This window comes from Cinclus cinclus, chromosome 1 (genome assembly GCF_963662255.1).
Source record: "Cinclus cinclus chromosome 1, bCinCin1.1, whole genome shotgun sequence".
NCBI classification, from domain to species: domain Eukaryota; kingdom Metazoa; phylum Chordata; class Aves; order Passeriformes; family Cinclidae; genus Cinclus; species Cinclus cinclus.
This window is the reverse complement of record NC_085046.1, coordinates 42,129,713-42,150,749: the sequence shown is the minus strand read 5'-3', so window position 1 is coordinate 42,150,749 and position 21,037 is coordinate 42,129,713. Positions and strand designations below refer to the sequence as shown.

The following is a 21,037-nucleotide window of genomic DNA, read 5'->3' as shown; positions in this document are numbered from 1 at the left end:
GGCATCTCCTGCCTGAGGAGCTCTGGCATCTCTACCTTTCCCACAGTTCTCAGGTACCAGGAATGTATTTTGTGAAGGTGAACCATGCAGTAGGCAACTTCTAAGATCAGAAGAGGTGGCTGCCACCACCAGCAGCAATATGTTGATGTTTTTCTAATTACACGTGTTTTAAAGCCATTGACAACCTGACATTTTGATTGAGGTCCTTGAAATTTTACGTTTCATGTATTTAAAGACACTAAACGTTGTCTGTTCCTATTAGATGTCTATTCATTCATTCATAATTCAGAGTAAGTTTCATTTGAATGGAAAATGGAATCCAAGCAATTATTTAGAGTTTTCTTAATTAGTTTGCAATATATTTAACATGCTGGAGAAATAAGTTGACTAAAATGTTTTGATTAAGCCTGTTAATGAAATAAAGTATTCCTAATTGTTCGTGGTAGGTCCTAATCTTGCAGGATTTTAGCACTAGACATCTTCTCATCACACAGTGATTTTTCTACAAGGCAGACTGATGGGAAAAGGTTTTTCTGCAGCACATCTCAGAATAGCTCTGCATTTGACTGTGGGCAGTATATCTATTTTGAAGATGCTTTGCTTTAGTTGATTTGCACAGTTTCCTGTATTATAGACTAGATACAGGCCTGTTTATAGACATGTATGAAAGAGTTTGATGTGCCAACCTTTACAGTATTTTTTTTCTCCTTCAAAGTCCATTTACTTGAGTTGTCAAAAAAACCCAAAAAGTTCAACAATCTGTGCACGTCACGTCAACTCTTTTTTAAATTTTATTTTTCTAATTTGAAAACTAAGAGAAACATAGCCTGGAAGTGCATGTGTTGGAGAACACTTGTTTTCAGTAATTGCCCATGCTTCATTATTCAGTGTGCTAGCTGCTGAGTCAGAGAGATCCTATGAAAAACACAGCTGGCCAGGATTGGGCATCTTGATGGGATGAAGGCTTCTGATGATAACTATGGATTCAGCTGCTGACAGTGAATGACAACATCGTCTGTCTGGTTATTCACAGTTCGTTATACCCACACAAATACCTGTGATATCAAAAGGAAAAGAGTATTGCTGATGCTTGCCTCATGAACAAAAGCTGTCACATTTGGGACAGACATGTGAAATAAAAGTTGTTGACCCAAACCCAGTTCTCGGCAGATAAGATGATTAACAAAACTAATAGTCAGTTAGGCAATAGCTGCCTCTGGTTTATGTGAGAGGGGTGTGTGTATATAGATGGAAAGGTCTCTGTTTAGCTATTGCTTCCTATTCCCACTGCTTACACCCCCTTCATTTCTTTTGTAATTCCATTACTTCTAGCATAGTTATGCTTTCTGCTGCCAAAATGTCCTGCAGGAATTTACAGGAAAGGTGGTAGGTGTTGAAAAGTTACAAATGCACTGTCTGTATTCAGCTTGCTCTCTAAATTTAGTGTAAATGACAAAGACCTTGTGAATGGACCCATCTTCCTCCCCCTCTTTGTCTTTGCCTTTATTGGGACTAAACAGTATTCCTTTGGACAAGAGAAAGAAAGGGCAAGATGACAGAGGGTGAAGACCTCAAGCTGATGCTGCATATGTTGAGGACACTGTAAGGGAGCCATGGCCTGAGCTAGCCTGACTTGATCTCATAGCATTGTTGTAAGTATAACACAAAATTCACTGCTACCATTGCCCTGTGGCTGGGAGGACTGGAGGTTGGAGAAAAATTAGGTTGAAAATACCTTGCTAAAGGGATTTGTGCAAGAGTTTTGAGGGGATGATTTGCCTTGCTAAGTTTTGTTTAGCTCTGTCAGTGAGATTTTGTGTGCCCTGTGTAGTGGGGGTACCCACACTTCCCTAAGTCTTTAGGCAGATGCTGTTGGAAGCAGGGACTGGAGTGAGACTGATATGTTTTGTTCTTCTGTGTACTGCTGGATTTAGTTAACTGCATCCTTTTTAAATAGCACTGACAACTAAATGAGGAAAATGATGGGATAATGGGATATCTCAGAAGGAATTATGTGAATCTGACTTGAAATCCCACAGAACCTGTAGGTTCTGGTACCTCTGACTGCAATTATAATTTTCATAAACTTTTGTAAAAATAAGGTTTTGTGAAGGGCAGAATGTAAAAATGCGCTAAATATCATGGCAAAGGTTTTACATGAAAATTTTGATCTGTGTTTCTCACAAGACCAGCTACATTTGTGGTGGGATGTTGTGTGAAAATCTTTGAGGCACACTTATACAGGGTCAGCTCTGAAGGAAAACATGCCCTGCTTGCTGCCAGTTAGATATAGTTGTCTGCTCCTTCACCACCCCAGTCATCCCATAATTCTGCCATCGCCCCTTTGTAACTTGGGAATTGGCTTTTTCCTCCATAGCTCTGACGCCTCCTTAACATTTTCCTACTGTCAGACATTAACAACACTAAGAAAACGGAGCAAGCACCTGCTCAGGAAAACAGCTACCAAATACTTCAGTGAGCATCATGGATTTTACTCCAGTGCTTCAAATAATTATCAAGATTGTGATAGTCTGCTAGGAACACAGAGCCTGTGATATGAGCCCTGCATGCTCATCACACATAACAAAGATGCCAAAAAATTGTGTAAGTGGTATGGGACATGTACCAAAATGGTCAGTTACACCAGAGACACAGGCTGTGGCATGTGTGCATTGAGAAGCTGAATGAGAGGAGATGTTTGGGAATGGTTTGCACAGAGGAGATGACAGCAGGGCCACTGATGGGACTGAGGTGGAGAGGACAAAAAAGTGAGAGACCATCCAGTGGCGGCAGCCGGTGTTCTGTCAGCTCAGTCACACCATAGCCTCATAGCAGCCTAATACAATCAAGGTGAGAGGTCCCCTATATGGTGGAGAAGCTTTGAATACCCTGAGAGTTACTGGTAGCTGTCACCCTCTCCTTCATGATGTAGGAAGTGTTATATTTAGGTATGCAGTCATTGTAATTGACTGGAATTGACTCTCTTGGAAGAGTGTTATTTGGGTCTGGGTGCTGGAGAGCGATGGCAGAAGGGAATGGTAGGGATGGGGGTCATTCAGCAACTGCAGGCTGTGGTGGTTTCCCACTCTTTTCAAAGTGGAGCTAGCGAGTCTTAAGACAAGGGACATCACAAGTTCCCACTGGGAGTAAAGATTCTGGTTGAGACAGACCCCAAGAAGTGACTTCCAAAGCCAATTCTGCTATAACCCTGTCTTACTCCAAATTAATTTTTCAGGTTTATGCAAGGCACTAAGAAGCTTTATCTCAGAAACAGGGACAGATTTTTCTTCCATATTACTGAGGCTGGACTCAGCATCATAAACAAGATGGTATGAACTAGAAAATAAAGCCCCTGATTAACCATTAGCCAGTCAAAATACCAAGCTTGGTGGTTAATTAATCCAGCCAGTGAACTCACCTTCCAAATGCCACCAAGAGATTTTAAGGTGCAATAAATATACTGCAGCTGTGTCTGTGCTAGCAAGTAGTAAGGCCTGGGAGCAGATCCATAATGCAGGAGAGTGCTGAGACTGCAATGTGCACACTGTCTGCCTTTCACCTGAGAGGGAGCCACCCCTTGTGCCCTCTTCATGATGCAAACCACAGCAGGGTAAGTAGGGATGATTGGGGCATTCACTTTATAAGTGCTCTCCTGACCTGGGCTAACTACTAATGTGAAGGCACATTGTGTGAACTGGCCCCATTCCAGCTTCTCTGCAAAAATACAGGGATAAGAAACACATTAAGAAATACTGCTTAATCCCAGAAGCATAATATTAGGCCTTATGGAGACATTCTTGGTATTGCATTAATATATGAATCATACTGAATAATAATAACACAGGATCAAGTACCTAAGACAACCATTTTTTAAAAATATTTTTCCACATGAAAAACTCATACTTTTCACAAGCTCTAAGGCATGAACAGTATTGCTAATTAGTACAGACAAATTTCCATCTTATAAAATGCTAAGTGACTATGCCAAATCCAAAGGAAGGCTGTCAGTAGCACAGCTAGGACCAGGCTCCAGACTTTCCCATCTAATCCTATCAGCAGCACAGGGCTGGCCTATGCAGGAAGGCATCCCAAGAGGCTGAGGCTGTTTGCTTTTAGGAGCTTAGGCTAACCTTTGGGAACGAGGGCAGCTTTCTTTTCCATGGGGTATTGATCCGGCCAATGTCATTGCTGTCACTGCCTGTGCTCGGTTTTTCACTACTCTTCCCCTAAAGCAAGTGACTGTGTCAGAAATAAGGGATGCTTCCATCATCAGTGAGGACTTACAGAGCAATTGCAACAGAAGTTAGGGCAAGGTCCGGGCCAGTGCTGTGCTTGGGAAAAGACCCTCAGAGTATGATGTGTCAGATACTGCCCTATCTGTGTCAGTTCACGCCAGTGCTTGTACCAGTATCTTTTTTTTCCCCTCGTAGACAATACAGTCAATTTTCCTCTGCTTCTCCCCTCCTTTAGAAAGGAAGTAAATCGCTGCAGTTAAAATCACAAGTCCTTGTAAAAACCTGCTTGTGCCCAGAAAGCTAAGTATCAGAGCTTGCCTAAAGCTTAAGAAGTGGCATCTTTTTCAATAAATTTACATCTCTAAATAGATGATAAGTGTTGAATCAATTTCCATATGTTAAAATAGCAGAGCATTAAGAATTCTGGCACTTCAAGCAATCAACTAATTTGCGACTATTATGAGAATATCTTTTATATTAGTGGAGTAATTCTTCTGAAAATCAGGGAGAGTCTGCAGCTCTGTGCCCTTTCAGTATCACAAAGGATCACAAATTGCCAAAAAAAAAATCTTGTTTGTTTGCCTGAAGAGATTATGGTACCTTATGACATTCAGGTCTTTGCAAAGTCACCTTGCAGCTCTTAATAAGCCAATTCATAATGTTTCCTCCACCTGGCTTTCCTGGCCACACAGTTTGCTCATGGATACACAGGTCCAGCAATAAACAAGAGTGTTGACAGATACTTCCTGGTGAAAAAGGCAAGAACTGTGATGTACCAACACAGTTTCTTTGTCCAAAAAAGATGGAAGGGCAGAAGCTATCCAGTAGTCTGCTCCCGGTTTTTCCCACCCCCGTATCCAATCACCAAGCCTCATGTCTGGCCATGTTGGCTGGCTGCTTGCTGAGCCTCAGATGTCAAGTCCTAAACAAAGTTCACAACTCTTCATTCCTACCACTGTGCCTGCATCTGAAACATACCGTCTCCAAAAGGATTCAGGATGTTAAATGTGTATGCAGCCTGAGCTTCAGAAAGCTTCAAGGAAAATCAACTTCTTCCAACACAGCTGGTGTTGGTTTTACCAGCGTGTGGTAGGATGAGGACTTTGTATCAAGCTTTGAGGGTCAGAATAAAGGGAAGATGGATGAAAAGCTTCAGGTGGAAGGGTCCACAGTTCATCCATCCTCATATCACCCTCAACTTGCTGAGTCATCAAATATTTCCATCATATTTCAGTGCACTGTTCACAAATATAATGTGCCATTGCTAATAAGTGCATGGCACTATCAAACCAGTGGAGGGACACTGTGCTGTTCCTGCACAGCACCCAGCAATGTGGTGTGATACTGCTGGCCTGGATGTCAACAGCAATACAGACTTCAAAAGTGCCTTCCTAAAGACCAGGAAGATAACAGTGCATCAGTACATTCTCTCTCACATTTAGCACATGGTCTTCCTATTCCTAAAATGCAAGGACTAGGAGAAGGACTGATGCAAGGGTTGTTCAATGCCTTTTTTAAGTTCATATTTTGGAGCTGGCAATGCCACCAGGGAAAGCTGCTAATTAAGCAAGTGGATTTTTTCAGAGCCCAGATCTTCATCACTATTTATGTGTTTAATTTCTTACTGTCAAAGCAATAGGATGCTCAACCACTGACTTCAAAAGGAGGATTTATGGGAACAGCAGGATCTTTATTGTATATAGATTTTAAACTAGCATTTTAATTTAATTGAGAAACTGCATTTCTAACTCACTTTTGCTTTCCAACATGTTCTTGGCTTGGATTATTCCTCGAAGTTTTCTTGTTCTCTCCTCAACTCCATTTAACATTAGGTTAAAAAAAAAGAAAGAAAGGTAACCCAAAGTAAAGAGGACAGCCACAGCTGTGCTCCTCATTATAGACACGATAAACACAGACCGCTGTCTGGAAAGCTGAGTATCCTCAGGAACAGGGAAGTAAGGTGGGGGAAAAATTTGCAAGATACCAACATGTTGGCTTCTGGACTCCAGCCTAGAACTGATCTGTTGGCCAAGAGTCACTCAGCTTGAGTCCCTGGAACAATACCCTGCTGCTCTGCTGCAGCAGGACATGTAATGGTGTTAAAGGCTCAGTGGAAATGCTGTGAGGGTGCAAACACCACTGGAAGTCCTGCATAGACCAGGCTTTTGCAGGGACAGCTCTTTCAGCACCTCACTCAAGCAAGTGTAAGTGTCAAGGACACTCTGGATGTGTGAAAAGCATGTTGTGAATGAACTAGTACTGATAACAATAAGATACTTTCTTTTTAAAGGTCCATGGTATAAAGGTCTGTGAAGGGTTGTCTATGAAGGGATCAACACCCCTCACCTATTTTATTTCCCCTAGGATTTCTTGATGCTTTTGTTTTCTGGAAGAAGGGAACCAATCTTTCCTCAGGAGACCAAACTGCGGAGACAGTGTAGAGATGCAAAGGAACAAGCTGACACAGCACAGCAGCTAAGGGTGTATCTCTTATAATTTACTGGAGCTCACCCTCCTGACCTTTCTGTATTTGGATCAGCAGGGAGGGTGCATAATGAGGGCTGCAGGAGGGCAATTGGGTTCTTACAGCTGGTCAGGCGAATTAATGCGAATTTCTTGGCAGTTCACCAAAAGCAGACCAATGGAGAGCACTTCATCAGAAAATAAAAGATAAAAAAAACAAACCAAAACAAACAAACAAACAAAAAAAACCCAAACAAACAAAAAAAACCCCTTGAAGGTAGCCAGTCCATGAGCGGAATTTGTCAGATTTCTAACTCGCTGTAGAGGAGAACAGTGGCTCAGTGTTTCAGAGAGATACCACAGCTGCAGGAAAGTTGTGCTAGTCTGACACATTTCAGAAACCCTTCTGCTCCTCCACCTTCCACAGCTTCTTGCTTCGCCTTCCCTACATGTCTTTTCCCAGTGTCATTGTGTCCCAGGGGAGCAGAGAAATAGTAAACACCTAGCAAGGTACTCTGCCCTTCCATAGCTTTCTAGACCACACTCATCATTAGGCATTGCAGAGGCAAGGGCTTTTGTAAATGTAACTCCTGGGAGCCGGGTACTTTGAAAACCATCCCCTCCACACCTCCTCCAATCCATGCAAATGGCAGAAAATTGGTTTATCTACTCGGCCCTCATGCTGACACTCCTCACTCACATGACTCTTTAATTTCTGTGGAGGTGTAGAGTCTGCAGAAAACGAGTCATCTGTAAAATGCTGATATTTATATTTTTGTTCCAACTAGCATGGCTGTGGCAGTGCACATGCTCTCCCTTCCTAATGCTCTCCATATGCTCTTCAAAGTGAAATGCCTTTTCTGGCTGGTCATAGTTACTGAATTCAGAGCCATCCCTCTGAAATGATCTAGCAATGTTTCCCTGCCCTCTCTATGGCCTGGATCAGGGCAATGGAAAGCATCAGAGCTGCTGTGTTGCAGAAGGAGATGGAAACGAAAGTGTTTTCCCTCAGGATAGGGGAAACTACTTTTCCTCTGGTTTCTCTTCTGTAAACCATCTTTGCCATAGGAGACAGCTTCCTGACCCCGTTTCTTCTATCCCAAGAAGGTACTTGCTCCCCTTATGTGGCCATGCTTTGGGGCATGGATGCTCGTGGGTATTTGCAACAAGTAGGAAGAAAAACCATGTGTGTGATTTCTGTATACACTATTATAGAAAAGCTCAGGCACTGTACAGCACTGTCAAAGAAGCAGTGGGTGCTTCTGATTTTGACTTGCAGACAGGCATAAAGGTGTTATGAGCACTGCACCTGCCTTGCATCCATGTGTCCATCCCTAAGCCCCCTGGCATCAGCACATGGTCAGGGCCACTGAGCCTGGCTTGCTCTGCAAGCAGCACTTCTGCATTGCCAAAATCACTACCCTTTACCAGACTGTTTTTATAATCTGCTTTTGGGGTACAGGTGTTAGAGCAAAGAGACTCATCACATGTAAATAAACAAATAATCACATCTGTCTGATTTGAATGGCTGCACCCTCAAACGTGACAAAGGATTTTGCAGAGCATGCTGCACCAAGATATTCAAAATCTCATTTGAAACCTGTCAGCTTCCCTACTCCACAGAAGGGAGATAACAAACACCACATACTTCAAAGTGATGTTTTAAGGACTAAAAGGATGTTCATGTGGGGCTTTGAAAATGCACATAAATCATAGGTGTTAACACTGAGATCCCATTTATTTGAAATTGTGCCTGTTTGCAACGCAGCCTTGACCTCCCCTTGCTGCTATGGGCCAGGGCACTGCCGGACAGGAGGAGACAGCTACCTGGCTGCCCACCTTGGGAGGCCCCAAACCCAATGGCCCCAACAGCAACAGGAAAGGCCGAGGTGTCACTCCCACCACCACGTCCTCACCCAATGCCAGTATGGTCTTTGGGGATAAGAGAAAACAAAGCCAGATCTCTGGGAAGCACAGACAGTGGGATTGAGATTGACCTTGGTGGCTGAACCCTGTGGCAGAGGGATATCTGTCCAAGTGGTGGCTCCCTGCCCAATGGTTGCAAACTACAAATGTCACATATTAGGAGAAAAGATTTTTCATATATATATATTCCTATATTTTTCCTATGTCCTATTTTTATGCTAATTACTTAAATGCATTTGGAAAGGAAAACACCAAATACCCAACACTGAGAGAATATTAAAGTTGAAAAGTCCTGCATGCAACTAACAGTTCTGCCAACACCTGGAACCCTGACAGCCTGTGGTAACATTTGGTTTTCTGCAAGACCCCTGGCTCCTTCAGGAAGTGACAAGAGGCTTAGGACTTCCTTTCCAGCTATTCAGGACTCACTGCTCCAGGCCCAGGCTGCCTGCAGAGCCACGGGTCTTCCACAAGTACCCCACACAGTGAGTATTTTGCGGGTGTTACTGCACTCGCCTCCCCAGACTTATGCAATAGGTAGGAGACTGATGTTGCCTCATTTTACCCTGGAGAAGAGACATGTGCCAGAACCAGGATAAGTACCTACAAGCGCACACCCAGATTCTGAGATCTGAGGCAGCTAGACCAGGAGTTTTGGAACACTGGTAATTTTTACCATGTTTTGCACATTCAGAGTACAGCTCCAAGTGTAATGAGAAGTGTTCAGCACTTGCTATTCTAAGAGCACCCCAAGAATGAAGGCATTATCTAAAATACCCGTGCAGAATAAACCCTTCTCTGCAAAAAACAGCAAGCACTCTCATCCCACCATGCATAAAGGAGCTGAGTTACAATTGCGCAGGCACTCATGTTGTTGGCCTTTCCTGACACCTTGGTGCTCGGCAGGAGACAGTGGCCGTGGGGCTGAGCACAGCAGCGTGGGTGCTCCCAGCGTGCCCCAGGTCAGCCGGAGGCAGCGGGAACGCGTCCTTGCCGCAGCTGTGCTGGTGCTGCCATGCTCCATCACATTCTTCTCTCTACAGCTTGGAATCACAGAATCCTTATCGCCACCATGCTGTAACCGAGTCATCCTCAGGGTCATTCAGGCTGGAATAGACCTCTGGTGACCCCACCATTGCTTTGGAGTGGTCAAATTATTTCTGCACCAACCGATAGGTACGAGGGGAGCGTTCGGTGTGTGACACTGATCCAGTCAGCAGGGCTTTTGGTGCCTGCCATGGGAATGCGGTGAAACACCGCTCTGGAGACCAGAAACACATGTTTCGACCCGTGTTCTCTCTGTCCGTGTAAACTTTTCTGCCCACTGCCATGTATGAGCTCTGTGCTTCCTGTTCACCTCTACAAACTCCTGGGCTTCCCGCTGAAAACCCACCCAGGCCTGTGAGGATTTCTTTCCCTTTGCAGCACAGTGCATGCCAATGCAAACCTAAGGCCTTTTATTAACGCAGACCAGCTCACACATCTCCTATGCCAAGGCTGGACACATAGATAGATAATTCCTTGGGATAAGCTTGGAAGAGTAATGTGAAACTCATTACAAACCCACGGATCTACAGTAACAGGACAGCGGGCGAGGGAAAACCTCTGTAAAGCTTTCCACAGTCACAGGGCGATTTTGCCTGTATTGGACAGTCTAACAGCTCACACGTGGGTGGCTCTCACGGGACCCGGTGCAGGGGGTACCCGTGTGCACAGCACAGCTGGTGCTGCCGAGATTCCGGCCCACTTCTGGGAAGAGGGATGGGAAGCAGCCAGGCGAGGCACGGTCTCGCCGACTGCGCCTCCATGCGTGGGGCTTTCCTTTTTTTATTTTTTTTTCTTCCCCCCCCCCAAGTTGCCAGGAGGCGTCGAGTCAATTGTCTGCGGCGAATTCCAGCGGGGCCGGTGCCGGGAGCCGCTCGCGGGTCGCGAGGAGCGGCGCGGGGGGCGGGAGGGGCGGCGCGCGGGGCGGGCGCGGGGCGGCGCGAGGCGCGGGGGACGCGGGAGGGAGGCGGCGGCGGCGGCGGCGGCGGGGTCGGCGATGGCTTTCGAGGCGCTGGCGGAGGCGGCGGAGCGATGGTGCGCCCGCACGCCCTTCCAGCTCATCGCCGCCGAGGAGACGGAGCGGCGAATGGACTTCTACGCCGAGCCCGGCGTCTCCTTCTACGTGCTGTGCCCGGAGGCCGCCTGCGGCGACAATTTCGTGAGTGCCCCGTGAGGGGATCGGGGGTCACGGGCGTGCGGGGCACCCTCCGCGCGTGTGCGTGGGCGCGCGGGGAGCCCTCGCGCCGCTCCGGGACGCTCCGTCCGTGTGGATCCCCGGAGCCCGCGGGGAGCACCCGAGGGGGAGCGCCGGTGGGGCGGAGGACGGGGCCGTGCCCAGGAGGGAGGGATGCGGTGATGGAGGGCGGCGGGGCCGGGGGCCGGGGGGATCCTCCCACAATCTGCAAAATGGAGTCCGGTGCCGGTGGGGGGCGGGACGCCCCCCCCCAGCCCCCCCCACCCCCCTTCCCCATCACCCGGCCCGGGGCGGTTGCGGGCTCCGGGCGGGCGGGGAGGAGCGGTGCGGGTCCCCCCCGCCTGCCCCGCGCCCCGCGGGGGCTGCAGTTGCCGCTCCCCCCCCCCCCGCCTCCATCCTCCCGGGGTGCCGGGGCTGGGGCACGGCGCGGGGACGGGCGGACTGGCAGGGCTGTCACGGCAAATGGAGAATGGGCTGGAATAAAATGGAGTCAGGATGACAGGAGGGCCGCGCCCCCCCCGCCGCTCCCCCGGGCCCGCCGCGGGATCCGTGCAGGTGCCGGCCGGGCGCCCCCACCCCGCCGCCCCTCGCGGACTTCAGCGCCGAGTTTGTGCGGAAAAGGCTCCAGCACTACAACCCCTGTCTCTGGCAAGAGTCTGGGGGTGCTTTTCCCCTCGGCCAGACCCTCCCGGCGGTGAGCAGAAGTGCAGGAAGACTCACGGAAAAGCGGCACCTCTCCACGGGGTTTGTAGGGTGCCAAGTGCCAGTTAACTTCAATGAAGGGTTTTTGGTTTGCTTATTTTAACAAAACAGCTTCTAGCGCTGTTATTGTAGGAACATTGTAGGTTCTTCCTTTACGGAGCAAGTTTCATTTCTCCACTTGCTTGACAAATGTTCTCTAATTCCCTTTCCAACAGATAAGTGCAGAGTGAGCCCATTTGGCAGATGGGTCTGTGGAAACAAAGAGCAGTGGAGTGACTTCTCCAGGACCACAGATCCCAGCGAGCAGGACATTCATTTATTTATTTTGTCGAGTAGATGGTGATGCTGAATTATGAAAGAAGTTATCTGGAGTTTAGTTATGCATCTGTCCAGGGATTCATGAGATCTTCAGATGTAGCAGTGGGGTATCTCAGGGTGTGTATTCTCTCAGTCCTCTGTGGGAACAGCTCTGCACATCTGTCTTCCCAGCACCTCTGAGCCTGCCAGACCCCAAGTGCTCATTCCTCCCCTGTGTATGCCTGTGCCCAGAAAGGGCTGTGCCTGCTGCACTCCTGAACAGGAATATGCATGAATCCAGTGCAGCACTAGGCTAAAACTGTGGTTGTACACTAATGATGTTGGAAATTGCAAAGAAAGCCCATTTATTTTCTGTGGACATCTATTGTTTCTTTATACACTGCTCAGTAATCGAGTGCACTCTTTTATATAAAGTCTAGTCAACTTCAAAAAAAAATCTTAAGCCACTTCAGACCCTATTCCAATGCTGGCCTTTTTTTTCCTTTTGAAATCACATTTTCCCTTTTTTTTCTGAAAATATTTTCATTCCAGGGTTGATGTGGGAAGAACTCCCTGCCCAGAGTCACCACTAGTAAAATGGAGCGAAGGGCCAACTCCTGTCAAATCTGGAACATAAGCAGTGGAAAACTAGAAGTGGTGTTTTCTTCTATCTTTTCTAGCCTTATTAGTTGAGGCACTTTGTAATAATACTTTTGAGACAGGCAGATAGGTGTCATTCTTAATTCTTTTTCTTTAAAGACATGGCATTTCTTCAGTGTGATGAAGACCCACTAATGATTAGATTCTCCAGCATCCTATTTCCTTCTCCTAGTGCACTGTGGTACTTAATTTCTGCTCCCAGCTTGATTATCTTGTTTTTTTTTGGCAGTCACTCTGCTTTTTTGTAATGTTCCAGATTATAACTTTGCTTTCTATGTGCAATTACAGGCTAAAGTTTATTTTAAGGAGACTTAATACAAGCCAAGGGACTGATTACCATTTGCACTTTAAGCTTTGTTGCATGGCTCCTTTAACACAGTGCGGAGTGTGAAAGTGAGTAAATATAAACAGAATTCACAGTGACACACTTCACAGCCTTCTTGCACCCTGTGCCTCTTATAAAGGAGCCTCACATTTAATAAGCATCTGATGCCTGGTATTCTTGTTCTTTACGTCGTCATTTCATAATGATGTGACTTAAAAAGCTATGTAGGAGGTGCCAGAGAATTCCATGATAACCCACTTGTAAGGAGGAAATGATGAGCATGATGAACTTAAAAGGAAAGAGGAGAGGAGAAAAACGTGGAAAGGTTGCCAAGATGCAATCTGGGGGAGAAAAGCACTGAATTTTGTCTAACAGCAGAGATCCCGGATCACAGTATCTGATACTTTTCATTTCCTGAAAAGATATCTTTAGGCTAGGCTTTTGACATGCCAGGGATGCAGGCGATCCATGTAGATGCTTATTGGCATTTTCAGTACCACCTGGATACTGAAACTCCAAGTCAGCATTTTAGATAGCTGAACAGTGTATAATTCAGCTCCTGATGCTCCTGAGGTTCTTGAGAAATTAACTGGACTTGTGTAGCCATAATCAAGGAGAGTGAGGGTTGTGATGGTATTCCTTACAGTCTGTTATTTGTTTTGTCACCATGTTATTACTGGTATTCAAAGTAACTGATAAAAAAATAAAAATGTGATGCTGTCTTGCTGCAAGATTTCCTGAAAATATTTCAGAACAGAGTCAGTGGGTCTGAATATTTTATGCAAGTCAAATTATCCCCATAAATAAAAAGTTTTGCTGTCGTGCGCAACAAGTAGGCTGTTTAGAAAAAGGTGGGCCAGCAAGTGATTCTGTCATCCAGCTACACTGAGTCATCTAAAGGTGTGAGGGAAAGCAAACCCCTCCAGATGCAGCCCTGTTGATTTCCTCAGCTATGTGCTGTGTGTAGATTCTGAACTAAATAATTCAACCATGATCTTGGGTCACCTGAAGTGGAAATTAGTGGCTGTGTGCTTTTGTAGTGACACAAAGCAACTGTGAGCAAAACTGGGCAAGCTTGGAAAACGCATACTCTGATGATGAGGTTAATATTTTTAAATTGCACAGCCAAACACTGTGCTCCACCTGTTTGCCAGCAGCCACCTTCTCCCACTGCAGAGAGATTGTCAAGCATCAGGTTTTCCAGGAAAAGCATCTCCATATACGCAGCCTTACTGACTTACTGAACTTTCTAAACAGGAGCTGAATCCTGAAATTAAGTTTGTTTTAATTTTGCAAGGCCTAAATTCCTGTTGCAGGTTCCTGTAGAGATGGGTGAGTCAGTGCTGAGATAGTTCCTGTGCTGCCTGGGTGCAGCACTGAACCACCACAGAGAGCTGTAGATGCAGCTGAACCTACAGGCATTACAACCCTGGTCTTTATTATGGTTGAGGTTTTTGAGGGAAAAGATTAAATCAACCCATTTCCCAATGAGATGTGTGCACTAATGGCTCATGAAACTTAGTCATGTGTTTGTTGCTACAGTCAACATTTTAAATCCTCTGCAGGTGGGGAGATTTTTGGAATTGTTACTTGCTAATTGCCCCGTTATGCTATGCAAAAAAACTCAAAAACTCGGTGATCAGATTATTCTCTGAGTTTTTTCCCTTGTGCTAGATCATCTTGTTCTGCCTATTGCTGATGAATGCACACTGGTGTCTAAAATATGGTGCAGCTTGAAAAGAGATTGTAAAAACACAGTAGGATAACATGGGGTTAACCTTCCCTGGGGAATGAACCAGCTATGATTTATTAAAGGACAGGGCCTGATTTTCATTTATGTGGAAGCTCCTGTGTATGGCTCTGGTAGTCAGAAGAAGCCACAATTTAAACAAGAATGAGGATCTCAGCAGTCATAGTTGTTTTATATATATATAAACAATTGCAACAGGTTTATCATGAGCCAGGAATTGCCAAGCTGCAACATTCAGCTCTGAAGTTTAGGAGTAACTAAACAGCTATTGCTAACCTCAGGTATGAAGACCAAACCTCCAAAACCATCTCCAAAGGCTGTTTTTAAAATGTGATTTGGAAGCGTTCATTTGATATTTTGAAGAGGGCTCCTTTGTGCTCACTTCATGTATTTCTGCCTTTTTAGGCCATGGAAATCACAAAGTGCAGATTTTTTTTCTGCTTTTTTTTTTTTTTTGTTGTGAACAGAAGCTGAGATGTAGTTGTGTATTTATAGGATTACAAGGCCCATGACTCTTAAGATGGCATGAAGTATCATGAGACTTGTGGTATGTGTGTTTGAGAGTTGGCAGGACTGTAAAGAACTTATTTTTATTGCCAGAATGGTTAAGACATGACTGGTTATGTGGAAAGTGCAGAATGTACTCTGTAATGCAGGGCTCTTTTCATAATAGAGCATTTTATTATGTTTATGCTTGTAAAGTGCAACAAGCAGCAAAGAAAATGCAGGTCAAATGAGGTTCATAGCAAAGCAATTACAGTTTTTATCTTAAAGGTGCAATTTAGGTGATGTTTTCTTTCGTTAAGTGCAAAACTGCATCCCTGGCAGATACTCACCACTGAAGAGGAAGGCAACATGCAGGCCTTATGCTAGGGATTGAAACATCTGTCATTTCGAGTCTTTCCCTAAATGTTAGTTAAGCTTTGGAGAGATCTTCCTCTTTCTTTGTTTAAGCATAACCTGCTGTTTATAGCAAGTAAAAAGGCACTTTGGGGAAAAGAGCTGCTGCACAAAAGGAGAGGTACAGGAGTCTCATGCCAATTTGGCAGTATTGCACTTCTCTGTGTGGCAGGCTGCCCAAGAGTCCCATGCACCAAGTCTTTAAACAGAAGGTGTTTAAGATGATGCTTTAGCTTGTGCCTCGGGCACAGGAAGCATTGTTGCCTGTGTGCTCCCTCCATCACTTCCCAGCTCTGTTTCAGACAGCCTCCTAGCATCAGAATAAACATCAGTTTTGAGAGAGGCTTCATAGCATAAGGCTGGGGAACCAGCATCTCCAGAGCAGGAGTGAGACAGGAGGTTCTCAAATGGGTTTAAATGTGCCTGCCTGGGAAGAGAAGATTGGGTTCCAGGAGGAGTAAATCTCAAAACAGGGTGGGAGGCTCAAAGTGTCAGGATGCTGTGAGTGCCCAAATGTCTCTCCTTGGCTCTGTGTCTAGCCTGTAGGCAGATTTTGCATCTTCTGCATTGAGAGAATTACACATCAAGTTCCACCTCCAGGGTTGCATCATATTTACACTGACACCAGGAAGACAAGGAGATGTTTTAGCACTTCCTGAGGGTTTCACTGCAGCAGATGCAGAAAAAGAGAAAACCCAACATGACTTCCAGGTCTGAGCAGGGTTATGTTGAGCAAAAGCACCTTTATAGGTAAAATATGCGTGTGCCAAATGTGTGTACGTTTCATGGCTGGTGCAACCATGAGGCATTTCCACTTCTGGATTGATTTCTGTGTTTTCTGATACATCATGTTAATATAATCCAGGTTCCTCTTCAGAAACATGGCTCGTGAAAGAGCCTGCAATGCCTGTCCCCAGGGAGGGTCTGAACTGCAGGAGGCTCAGTGTACTTTGGCAGATGTTTACAACATGTCACCTTATAAAATCACATGGAAAGGTTGGTGTGAATTCCTGTTAATGCCTTTCCTTTCTTGTGTTGCTATTGGCTTTCAGCATGTGTGGAGCGAAAGTGAGGACTGCTTACCTTTTCTGCAGCTCGCACAGGACTACATCTCCTCTTGTGGGAAAAAGACACTCCATGAAATATTGGAAAAAGTCTTCAAATCTTTCAGACCTGTAAGTGGTTTTCTTTTCCTTCTAAACATTGACAGTTACTGTGACTTTTACTAGGACAGCACTGGATAGAACAAGGTGTTTTTTCTTCTCCAGAGATTTACTTCTCTGGTTAGCTGCCTGCGTACAGGAGCATTAGCACATAAGCTGCCATTGGGCAATTGGAAATTGTTTCCTGGAAGTCAGCTGCCTTTTTATTTCCATCTCTGTGTTTGAGAGGATGAGATTCCTGCGTGGGGTGGGAGGCCAACTGGTGTGTCAGCCAGTGGCAGAGGGCAGGGACTCACATCCTGCTGATGCAGCGCTGACTCCGGGGAATGGGATACGAGTCAGCGCTGTGGGACTTTGTGGCAGAGTTGGGGGGTTTTGCAAGGATATGAACGGCAAGAGTAAACCTATGGGAAACTGGAAGTACGGTCTCTCCTCAGGGCAGTTTATTTTATGGTTGAGGGTTTTTTCTGCTGAAGTGATACAGATTTTCCATTAGGATGGTTGCCACTTGGTATTTGCAAATGCTGGTTTAGTCACTGTTTGAGAAGAAGTTGCAAGAGAAGCTGGGTTTTGTGGGGAGGGGGCCTGTATTTTTCTGTTTTGCTGCTACTCAGCTTTCTCCGTCCTTGTTTAACACTTAAGATTTGTGCCAAAGTCGGGATTTCATCAGGGTGAGGTGTCTTAGGCTGGCCATTGCCCTTCATTTTTGCCAAATGCTCCCTTTACATAGCCTTCTCTCCTTCTGAATGTTTGGTGCTGGCTAAGGGCTTGGTGCAAAGCAGGGCAAAGGTTTAGCCAGAGCCATTCTCCCATGATGTCCCTGAGAAGGTTCACACATGGGCATTTTTGTACTCAACTGAAAATATAGACCTTTTCCCTCCTGTCTTTTTCTGGCTGACTAATTGAGAAGACTGGAAATGTATCCCAAGTATTTAGTGTGAAAGGGAGGGCCTGGAGCACTGATATGAAAACACTGGCCCTCGCTGTATTACACCCTTGCACAAATCACCACAGCTGGTCGACGTAAAAGAGCATAGTTTTAAAGAATCCTTTGAGAGGCTAGAAATAAATAGAACAGATGTACACTTTTCTTAGAAAGGACTGGAAATCTGATCTGTCACTACAGCTGTTTGTAATTGTGAAAACATGCAAAAAATAGAAGTATGTTTCCCGGAACAACATTGGGCTCTAGGATCTTTATAGCTGTCTTCTGCTCAAGGAAGCTGTGCCTTTGATGAGAAACTTCCACTGGTTTAACTAAGGAGGACTTCAGAAACAATTTAATTGGTGCAGATTACTTATTTCATTTAAAAAACATCTATTCCAGCATAACTTAAATTACTGAAAAATTGACTTCAGTTAAACCAAGTTGAGCAGCTCTTCAGAATGAAAAGGTTCAAAGCAACAGGAACCATTATGCTCCTTTAGCCTGAGCCCTTCATTAATACATCACATTTCACCTCATGATTCCCACAGCTATGTAAATTGAAGTAGGTTGAAGTAGAATGTGTCTTTTCCATAGACACCCACTCTTGAGGTAGTCTTCAGGTGACTTAAAGGATGCAACACTGTTGGGTACTTTTTCTTCTCATGGCTAGTTATGGTGCTGTGAGTAACTCTTGTTTGCAATTTGCATTTTTCTAGTTTTACTTCCTAGCTGTTGAATTTAATTTTGCTTTTGTTTGCTCAAAAATGGTGTCCTCAATTGCCAGAGACCTCTTGCAGACTGTAATTGAGTACCTCTTTATTTTCTTGTGGTTGTACCACAGATACTGAGTTTCTCAGATCCTCCTTTGACCCAGTATTAAGAGATCTGCATCAGCAGATAACAAAACTGGGTTTATCATTTGAGGTATGGGTGTGTGTAGACAAGTCTGATTAAGGAATGTATTGATATTTTTCCCTCATAGTAACTATTAAAAATAGCACATACATGGGAGAAAAGATTTTAAAAATTGAATGGTGTTACAGTAGATGCATGGAAACAGTTATTTTGCACCCTCAGGTCTTTGCCAGAACAAAACCACTTTACTTCAGTACTGCGAAATTATTTCCTTGGCATCACTTTGTACTGTCTCTTGTCCTTTCTCTGCTGGACCCATTTTACTAATGAAACCTCTTTGCTGCCATCTTCACGGCAACGTGCATTTGCAGGGTATTTATTCTCTATTCCAGCAAATCAGCTGACAAAGACCAGTCTGGCAAACTCCTGTGTGAAAAATGGCAGTTGAGGAAAAACTGCTACTGAAAGTCAGACTGGGCATTTCTGAAGTATCTGGTGGCACTGGCTGTCAGTCTGGGACACTGGGGACCAGGTTTTTAGCAGGTATTTGCTAAGCACCTTCTGAAAGTCTTCTCCATTTTGGTATTCCCGGTAGACATCTATGATTATTAGACAGTTCTGAAATTCACTGTTGGGGTCCTTTGAAGGGAAATACTTAAAAGAAAATAATGGCTGTGCATCTGCAGCTTTCCATGCCCTAGTCCACAGAATGAGCATCTGCCTTCCCGTAACTGAGAACTACAAAACCAACTTTTTCCGGTAACTCAGCTCAGTCCTGCTCTGCATGTTCATGATAACAGCCCAGCCATATCTCCATGAGCTTGGCTTCCCATGCTGCTGGGCCCTGTGTTTTGGAGGCAATGAGAACATGAATGCCCAGCCCTTGGCATCCCTCTCAATGAGAGACAGAGAATTCCCTCTGCTCACCAGTCTTCCCTGGGCACAGAAGACCGTGAGGGTGATCTAGGTCTGCGTGCTTGTCCCTCACTCTTATCAGGCATCTCTCCTTAATGTTTTATGGGCCTAAACACAGTGCGAAGCAGGATATTTAATTAGATGGGGCCTTTAAAAAGTGCTGGTTTGCCTGCAACAATTAAACCACACCCCTAAGTCCTGCTGTAGACAAGGTCAAGATGTTTCTTTACTGAAGGTGGTGAGGGGCATGTTGTCTCTGCCCATTACTGCCTTCCTGAGTCAGTTTCCACAAAACTTTGTAATTTGCCTTATTATCCACTTTTTCAGGGAGCATCCAGAAGTGCCAGACACCATGAGGGTACATGATACCAACCAATAGCACTGAGAACAAATACTGTTATTTGCCTCAGAGCATCCTATCTCCTCCTGTGCCTTGGTCTCTCTGGTGTCAGAGGTGCCATGCTCTGGTGCTAGGAGGTGCCCATGCTGGTGCTTTTAAGCACATCTGCCTGTAGTCATAGTCCTTCCTACAGAGATTCAACAGAGCTATGTGATCTCTAGTGTGGCATCACATGGACTGCTAAAGCTCAGTCTTGTACTTGGTTTATTTTTCACTGTGCTTGTGTGCCAACTTTTAGTAGGAGATGGTGTCACTCTGCTTCCATGAGTTAGTAATTGTGAGGTTATTTGTAATAAGGGCACTTTGAAAGGGTCAAGAAAAACAAATAAAACAAATGCCTGAGGGACATCACTCCAACTGGCAAAGATTGCAGGAAACCAAGGCTTGAGTCATACTACTTCAGCAGTACATTCCAGGGGTCTTACACTGAGCTCATCTTCAGCCTGGAAAGCCTACATCCGAAGTGGGGAGTCTGCAGTGTAAAAGCCATTTATTCCATATGCACTGTATTCATGCATGTCCCAGTGACCTCTCCTTTACCTCCAGATGGGTACTTTGGCCAGCAGAAATAAATAGCTATAGTTCAGGCAATGCTGCTCATGTGTTATCCTCCCTCCTTCCCTCCTCATCATGCCCCTGACCTCCTCCTAACCATGCATCCCTGTCTGGCAGTTTTGTTCCCCTTGGCTTTTCTGCTGATGGATCAGCTCTCTCTTTCTACAACAGTTTTTTTGCTTATGCCTTTTCTCCTTGTTTTCCTCTCCAGTTAAGTCCTTTAAAGTCTGCTGCATAGCTGATACTTTAATATATGAAGCAGCTATGGACTAGAAGCAGAAACTAATGTGTGGGAAAGAAGACAAGGTGGGAGTCAATCTAGGATCAGCCCAGGCCATCTTCATCGTCTTACTTTGTCCGTACCTTTTGTACACCCTCCTTCTGTTTTGTCCCAATGTTTGTAGAACTCCCTGTACTTTGGACCCTGATCTTCCCTCCTTGTGTTGAAGATGTGGGCTGATTTGTCACTGCAGTCCAGAGAGCAGTAAGGAGTTAACATCAGTGAGGGACCACCATAATCCTGTGGGAAACAACAGGATGTGACACCTAAAAGCATGGTCAACGTCCTTGGTGTCTTGGAGTTATAAAGTATCTGCAAGAGAATAAAATTGCATCTCCCTTGGAGGAGCATCCCATCCCATCCCATCCCATCCCATCCCATCCCATCCCATCCCATCCCATCCCATCCCATCCCATCCCATCCCATCCCATCCCATCCCATCCC

General features: G+C 45.3%; 1 protein-coding gene across 3 annotated transcripts in view; it reads left to right on the top strand.

The window, feature by feature from the left end:
• The first annotated feature begins 10,540 nt into the window (after positions 1-10,540).
• The window catches only part of MTURN (maturin, neural progenitor differentiation regulator homolog), a 65,119-nt gene continuing 54,622 nt past the window's right edge, over positions 10,541-21,037 (top strand). For all 3 annotated transcript variants that reach the window (XM_062509060.1, XM_062509052.1, XM_062509041.1), the window contains exons 1-2: positions 10,541-10,827; positions 16,550-16,672. In XM_062509060.1, the coding sequence (XP_062365044.1) occupies positions 10,666-10,827; positions 16,550-16,672 (285 nt within the window). In that variant the 5' untranslated portion in view covers positions 10,541-10,665. The remainder of the gene's footprint in view (positions 10,828-16,549; positions 16,673-21,037) is intronic.